The sequence below is a fragment of the Cibotium barometz genome, chromosome 21 (genome assembly GCF_041138505.1).
Source record: "Cibotium barometz isolate CiBa-2024 chromosome 21, ASM4113850v1, whole genome shotgun sequence".
Lineage (NCBI taxonomy): Eukaryota > Viridiplantae > Streptophyta > Polypodiopsida > Cyatheales > Cibotiaceae > Cibotium > Cibotium barometz.
In genome coordinates this window covers 48994577-49003245 of record NC_141066.1, presented here as the reverse complement: position 1 = coordinate 49003245, position 8669 = coordinate 48994577, and the positions used below count along the sequence as shown (strand labels likewise).

Genomic DNA, 8669 nt, shown 5'->3' with positions numbered 1-8669 from the left:
ACCTAGAAGGTATAGAGTGTGTACCTACAAGGTATAGATGAGGTATAGGATGTGCACCTACAAGTTATAGGATGTGTACCTACAATTTATGTACATGCAAGGGAGAGGCTTGGGAAGGAGAATATATGATTACATAAAAAATTTATATGATATTTTTATCATAAAAAAGTGAGTTAAAAGTATGATGTTTCACTTCCCTTCATTGGCACCTCATCTCTACCTGCATATGGCCATTGACTACATCTACGGTTAGAGGTTCACACATCTCTTAGAGGGTTCACACATTACACACTGACTATGTCTATGCTTAGAGGGTTCACACATCACTACTTAAATATTCCAATTAAATAGGGAAAAAATATCACTAATTAAATCTTCCATTTAAATAGAAAGAAAAAACTTTTATAAGTTTCTCTAAAAAATGATGGATTGTTTACAAGGAATATTTGTGCCAAAAAAAATTTAATGTGCCCAAAATCACTACTTTTAGGTGGATTATGAAGAGAAAATTGCTAAAAAGACACAATATGCTAACGAATTGTGTACATGCTAAGATAGAAGTTTTGAAAGATTTGCCCAAGGTTTTCTACACTTCCATATACTTAAAAATATATATACTCGCCAACTCATTTATACTTAGAGAAATTGTCACCCTTTTATATTTGGCTATCAATTATTGTGCTTTGCTTGCCTATCCACTTAATATGGATAATTGAACATACTTAGTGTCTCCCTATGTCAAGGGCTCCATCAAATGTTGCAACTCTCGATGCCAAAACTTCTTTTAGTACTCCCAACATTGTTCCGAAGTGTGTATCTAAATTGTTTTGAAGTGTGTATCTAAATTGCATAATGCCCTTTGATACGTATTTATGTGATATCCCACTCATCCTATCAAAGTATAATAATGGTTACACGCTAATGAGGATGGTGGGGTTTTTTTCTGATGTTTTAATAAAGCCTCTTATAATTTATTGCTATAGTCCCCTCTACATATTGCATCTCTTTTATATACATTTAGGGGTGGTATCCCATATACTCTACTTTATAAAACTACATTAAAGTATGTTTTGAACCATGATGGCTTTTCTTTTCACAATTTGTTTATTTTTCACTCACTCAAGAGGGATGTTCTCTGGCATTGCAATAGCTTCTTGGCCAAACAATCATCACGATGGTTAACAACTTTCACAAAACGTGAAATTGAAGGCTCATTTTTCTTGTAGCTACACACTATGGTGGTTATCTTCTTGAAACTACCTTGAAACATGCAAGATTTAGTATTTGATTATAAGAAACCATGCAATGAGTGTAAAAAAAACATTTGACAACTATGGAAACCTCCCTACGTTTTCAACCTAAATGATAGTGCATTTCCCAAGCATTTCTACATTCTTTTTTTAAACACACCTTTTGTGTGAATTAAATAGCTAGAAGCTTCTGCAATGCTAGCACCCACCCTCCATATGGAAACATGGCCATACTAGCATATAACCCATTTAAAGAGATTTCTCACCAAAAAAACCCTCTAAAAAGGTACAAATCATTATTACCTTATTGAATGAAAAATGGTTCTTTGACCCTTCCAAGCCTTGATAGGATAGAATGTGAAAGCCCCCAAAATCATTCTTCACCTATCCCCTTTTTATCTTGAGTTCACTTGAATATATATTTGTGCATGTGCATTGTGAAGGTCTAGTTCATGAAACAAATTTGTTGAGGTGTCTTTCGACCATTGCAGTGGATAAGATAGTGTACTATAATTGGAATGAGTGTGTAAATGTTCTTCATGTTAGAGGGATACATTATTCCAAGAGTTAAAAATAGAACTTTTAAAAATCAATGATAAAATTAACATTAAAAAAAATTTGCACAACTAAATCCTACTTGATGAGAGGTCTCCTCTCAGGCCCCTCATGCCCTTTTACAAACACCACACCCTAAACACATTACAAGGTAGCATCATTGGGGGTAGCAAAAAAAAGAAGAAGAAGTTGTGTGGCACCTTATGAAAGGGTTGTTGCACTCGATTTTTGTGAAGTGTAACATTATAAGGCCCTCTCGTGGGAAAGAGCTCTAAAACTGATGTATATACTTTAATAAGAGCCGGGTCGCGGAGGCGATCATTAAACGTCGTGCGTCGATAGTACTGTGTATGGTATGTGAGATTAGTGTGCCTATACTCGTGACCAGAGACCAGAGCCAAATCTTGCTAATGATACATTTGAGTCTTTTGACCTTGAACCCACGATCCTCGCTGATTTGATACCTTCTTCTAGCAGAGTGCCCTTGTCCTGCAGCGCACGCAAACCCTAGAATGCCTCGCCCATCACGTCCATGACACTCAACAGTACCTTCCAAGTAAAATGGCGCAATGTATATTTAGAGGTTGTAGACGGGCCACTAAAGTGTCCAACTGTCCGCGCAGCACAAATTATTTAATTAGAAGAGTAATTGAAAACGGTTGCCCGTACATACGGACCGTGCTTGTGCAGTTATGTATACACATATACTATACATAGGCTCTCAAATCACATGACCAAGGAATCAAGGATTGCATCTCTATGGCCCCTGCCCCCTATGACTATAGTCTTGCCCTTCAACACACACACATGACAAAGGAATCAAGGATTGCATCTCTATGGCCCCTGCCCCCTATGACTATAGTCTTGCCCTTCAACACACACACACACACACACGCCCCACCCTTAAGTTTAGTCTTCATTCAACAGCATGACATGTATTTGCTTTTAAAATTACTATTCCGCATACTTCACGGACTTCGTCCTTCTCTCTTCTTTCTCTTTCCTCTCTCTTCACTCTCTCTCTTCTTTCTTTCTTCTCTCTCTTCTATCTTCTCTCTGCTCGTTCTCCACTCCTTTCTTCTCTCTCTTTCTTCTCGCTTCTCCCCTCTCTTTTTTCTCCTCTCTTCTCTCTTTCTTCTGTTCTCTTCTCTCTCCTCTACTCTCCTCTCCTCTCTTTCCTCTCTCTCTTCTCTCTCTTGTCTCGATATATATACACACATATGTATCTATATATATTATACACACACACACACGCACATATCTATATACATACACACACACACACACACATATCTTCTCTCTTCTCTCTTCTCTCTTCTCTATGTCTCTCTTATCTCTTCCCTCTCTCCTCTATGTCCTCTCTTCTATCTTCTCCCTTCTCTCTCACTTCTCTATGTCTCTCTTATCTCTTCCCTCTCTCCTCTATGTCCTCTCTTCTATCTTCTCCCTTCTCTCTCACTTCTATGTCCTCTCTTCTCCCTTCTCCCTTCTCTCTCCCTTCTCCTCTCTTTTTCTTCTCTCATCTCTCTCTCCTCTCTTCTTCTCTATCTTCCCCTTCTCTCTTCTCTCTCCTCTTTCTTCTCTCTGTCTTTTCTCCCTTTCCTCTCTCCTCTCTCCTCTCTCCTCTTCTCTTCTCACCCTCCTCTCCTCTCCTCTCTCTCTTCTCTCTCTTCTCGCTTTCTTTCTTCTCTTTTCTCTCTTTTTCTCTCTTCTCGCTTTCTTTCTTCTCTTTTCTCTCTTTTTCTCTTCTCTCTTCTCTCTTTCCTCTTCTCTCTCTTCTCTCTCCTCTCTTCTCCTCTCTCTTATTTTTCTCTATTCTCTCTCTCTTTTGTCTCTCTTCTCTTTCTTATTCTCTCTCTCTTTTTGTCTCTCTTCTCTTTCTTATTCTCTTCTCTCTTCTGTGATCCCTCTCTCCTATCTACTCTATGTTCTCTCTCATCTCACTCTTCTCTCTCTCCTCTCTTCTTCCTTGTCTCTCTTTTCTCTCTCTTCTCTTCTTGCTCTGTTGTGGGAGGTTAACATGAACCCAATGAATTGATTGTAAAATATTAAATACCAAGTATAAAATAGAATAAACAATTAGTCAAGACACAAGATTGGGTCCAATTTTTTCCCACACAACAGTAGTGAGCCCATGCTTCCTCTTGATGTATTTAAATATATTGCTTGTGGAGCTCAAAATAGTATCCTTTTATAAATATGCTGAGTTTTCCAAAAATAGCTTGCTTTATTGGATGTGCAAGGTAATCTACTTCAAAAATGGATGTAAACCTAAAACCATATAAATGTGAACATATCTTGTAAAATCAAATATGCATAAGGGAGCTTTCACATGTTCCAAATAATATATATACATTGTCAATAAATATAGATGGTGTGCCAAAATGAATTAATGGAGCGTGTTGTCACAAAATTAAATAATATTTATCAACACTTAAAATCGTTTATCTCAAAATATTCCTGACCACCACCAGTTCATCACCATTATCTAATCTAGTGATCTGCACACCTACATCAACTATGCCAATCAATTGATAAATTGATGGATTAAAAATACAAATAACCACATAAAATTTAGAATATCTAGAAAGGCATCCCAATCTAAACCCATCTAAGAGAATTCATAAATAATGGGAAACATGGGAACATAAATATTCCATGAATTAACTCATCATAACATGCCCTGGGGGTGATAAGAAACTGTTCTCAGTTGTCACAAATATCATAAATATTCATCATGGAGACTAGTATGAACATAAGATGTAATAAAAGATACATATGCGGTGATGAGGACATGATTAGATAGCCATTGAGAATCTTTGATGGGGTGGCCTTTATACTTGACCAAATATCGGTGATAAATATTACATTTTCTTGGTCTAGAATAATTTTTGGTTCGATGATCTCAAAATCTTTGTCTAATAATGCAAGGTCATCATAGACTGGATAGGCTGGAAGAGGGCCTCTAAATGGTCTTAGTACACTAATGTGAAAAGAGTTATGAATACACCAATGTGATGAAATATCTAGACCATAAGCATTGTTATTAATTTTGGTTAGAATCTTGAATGAACCAGAAAATATGGGGGCTAATTGACTGCAAGGTGTCTGTCTACACTTTTGAGTCTTCTTTTTTCTACATGAAGCCAAACATAATCACCTTCTTAAAAATTGATTACTTTATGTTTCTTATTTGCTTGGTTGATATATTGTGTTTAGGATTTAACTATAACTTTGTGTACTCATTGTAGTATACGACTATGGACTCTACTGAAATCATTTGGCTCTACAGCAACAACAACAGGGATAATATGTGAAAGTCGAGAAGCAAGTGTCAAGAATTTCTTACCATACACAACTTCAAAAGGAGATTTCCTTCTTGGGGCAGAGTGGTGTATTATTGTAAGAAATTTGAAGAAAATGAAGATGTTGGTGTATTATTGTAAGCAAATCATAGTAAATGAAGATGTTGGTCCTAATTAGCTAGTGTAGAGATAGTGTAGGATCTTAATGAATCTAGAAATGGTACTATTAGTTACTTCGGTTTGGTCATTACTTTCAAGATGAAAAGCAGATGTGAGATTAATTTTAGATCCAAGATTTGAAAATAAAGCAAACCAACAATGATTATAAAATCTAGAGTCACAATCGGATACAATAACTTTAGGTAGACCATGATGTGTAAAGACATGTTTAATAAAAAGATGTGTAGCTTGTGAAGAAAATAATTTTTTTTGCATACAATAAAATATGCTTGCTTACTAAATCTATCAATAATAGTCCAAAGCATATCATTTTGTGCAACAGTACAGAATCAAAGTTGGAAACATCATTCTTTACATTCGTCCAATACAAATCATTTATTACTACTTTTAAAGTAGTAATTATGCCTCTATGACCATTTAAGAAGAATTATGCAATTCTTCTAGAAGCAGTTGTCTAAATGGAAGAGTTATGCATAAACGTTTTTCAAAGAAAGGAATCCATCATTGTATGAATAATTATCAATGGCAATTAGTTGTTAGAATGCAGTTTCAATCATGCATCATGAAAGTCAGGACCATTCACATTTGTGTCATGCATAGCATCAAAAGAATGCATGTAAAACATAAAATTAATGGAAGGATGTCTACTTAATGCATCAACTGTACTTTTCCTAGTTGATATTTAATGAGAGGATAAAAGCTTTAAATAAATGATACCCATTTATTTTTGTTGGTGTTCACTCTAATAGAAAACAATCTTCTTACGAAGAAGCGTAGTCAAAGGCAATGCAATGAAAGAAAATTTATTAATGGTTTAACATGCCACCTCACAAACACAAGAGAGAAGAAGAAGAGAGTGCTTGCAAGGGTTGAATCCCGTGATTTGCACTTGGCCAGCCACCCTATAAGGGTTAACTCCCCGATGTGAGGCCGCTAGGGGCTCACTCTACACTCTCTTTGTGTCACCCAAAGAGAGATCCAAGTAAGCTAGGTAGGAGTAAGAGGGAAGAAGCTATGGAGAGCTCTACCTCTATCTCATGCCAATCATATGCAAACAAGACAAGGTGGAGATAAATGAGAAGAGAGAGAAGGAGAGAAGGGAGAGCAACACCATTCCTATTCACATACACCAACAATCATAAGCCTGCAAGCATCACAGGTAAGCAAACTACCATAAGCTCAAGAGAGTGTGAGAGAGAGAAGGCAAAACTCAATTGAGACAAATGGGATTGTCCCTTTTCATATTCCATAAAATGTCATATATACATGAGCTCACTTTTTACAATGGCCGGCTGCCCAATTACAAATGGGCACCCAAAACTAGTCTTCCTAGTTTAATGTACATCAATTCCTTATGACCGGCATTACACAAGTCATAAGCTCGGTCATCCCTTGTCTCATTTATAATTGGCACTTAGTGCGGTTATAAAAAAGATGGATTACAAAGGTAATGTGGTGTCATGCATGAAAGGTCATGTTAACCAGAGTGGTTAACAAAACCCCCTCCCGATTGCTTGCAGGTTCGTCCTCGGAACTCGTTCGAAAAAAGCTATTTGTAGTAGATAGAGTATGTGCGGATGAAGTCCCATCCTGAAGTAGGAGAAGGAGGGGCACAATGGAAGATGCAGTAGCTCGTCCAAAACGTTGTTTCCATCATGTCTTTGAAAGTCTAGATCCGCCAAGCAAGCATCCACATGATACGTTCATAGTAGAGCCGAACATCTCCTTGAGTGTGGGCCCTTTGTTGATGTGTGTTAAAGGCGAGGCCCTGGGCTCCCTTGAAGTAGTGGTCCCATGTCAAGAAGGACTCTAGCAAAGTGATGATAAGGTTGAAGAAGCGGATGGTTGCAATCACTATTGGGTCCAGAACAACCTAGTCAGCGGATGAAATCATTAAAGCGCCTAACCATGGTTTCTTCTATACATGGGTTTTGCGGTGATGTGAATTGTAACTTCGGGTTCTTTTTCTATTCGGCATAGAAGGTTGCCCAGGCCCACCATCTACGGATGGGGAGGTAATCTGGGCTGATCCTCAATGCACGTGGCACGCGTGCAATAAACCTCCCAAATAAAGGGCCTACTGAGACGAAGGGCCATTGCCAGGCCGATTGCTCTCCCACGAGATCAAAGGTGATGGGACAAGCAACAGCGGTGGTGGGGCGAGTGGCCAGTGGTAGTTGCCCGCAGGTTTGGGGTGGGTGATCTCACCTCCAAGTCATGTTCTTGGCATTAAGGTACTGGCGGAGGACATGGAGGTCAGCGATCAGTGATGCGGGTGATGGGGTGATGCTAGAGCTGTCGACCAAGCAAGATGGCAATGGCCTACTTGAACTCGTGTGATCCACGGGATCATGCTAATTCAAGGGGTTTGACTTCCTCGTGCTTAGATGGTGGTGGTGGCGGGATCTCCCCTTCTTTGAGTGGTGGATTGGTGGGTTGGTGGAGCCAGCGACGAAGGTGGAGGGGGTGTCGATGGGGCGGTGAGGCTCGCGTCAAGGAATGGTGGGGGTCTAGCAGAGGTGGAGGGGATATCTCTAAATGCTATGTGCATTCCTAAGTTAAGGGATAGCAAAGGTGGCGAGGGGGGTGTGGGTGATGGGGGTGGAGTGGGAAAGTGAAGGGGGGGAGAAGAAGTTGGGCACCAAAAAGTGGAAGTGTGGAGGTGCTTGAGGGGGGTGGTGGGGGTTGTGCGTGAGGAGATGTAGATGAGGGTCCTGACGGTGGAGGAGGGGGTGGTGGTGAAGAGGCTTGCAGGTTTAGAGGTGGCAAGTTGCCCTGCCCATTTGTGCCATCATTGTTGTCGTTCGAGCTGCAGCGGCATCCTGAGGACCATGGGCATAGAAGAAAGTAACTGCTGCAAGGGAAGCCTCAGCTTTGCGAAAATCCCATTGAAAAGTGATGTGTGTATCATTGAACTGGGATATGCCAGTGGCCTCCATGACCTCGATTTGGGTGAAGCAATGGTGGTAGAGAATGAGGAGGCCAGGTTGTGCTGAGTAGGGTGGTAGAGGATCATTGAGGAGGGAGATGTAGGAGTCATGGACGAGATGCTAGCCAGCGGCGGTGTGGAGGTACTATAGTGCCTGGCTCGAGAGCAAGGGGAGATAAGGGTAAGGGCAGACACCATCTAGTAAGGATAACTCAATGAGGTCAGATGGGGCTGAGGCAGGGAAACCATATCGAAGTAATAGGCTCCAGGCTATTAGGGTGGCTTGAAGGGGGTGGAAGGGGAGTTCAAAGAAGTCATGAGGGTGTTGGAAAGTGATCAACCCCTGGAAGAAAAAATGGGGAATGAGGCTAAGGCTATCGAGGGGGATCTTGGAGAGAGCATAAGTGAACTATTGGTGGGAGAGAGACTCCTCTATATGAATATCATTTT

General features: G+C 39.9%; 1 protein-coding gene across 1 annotated transcript in view; it reads right to left on the bottom strand.

Annotated features, from left to right (window-relative positions):
- Positions 1-8229, bottom strand: part of LOC147627292 (transcriptional regulator STERILE APETALA-like) — a 16464-nt gene extending 8235 nt beyond the window's left edge. The window contains exon 1 of the mRNA XM_086815267.1: positions 8065-8229. Within this exon, the coding sequence (XP_086671393.1) occupies positions 8065-8229 (165 nt within the window). The remainder of the gene's footprint in view (positions 1-8064) is intronic.
- Between the last annotated feature and the right edge of the window lie 440 nt (positions 8230-8669).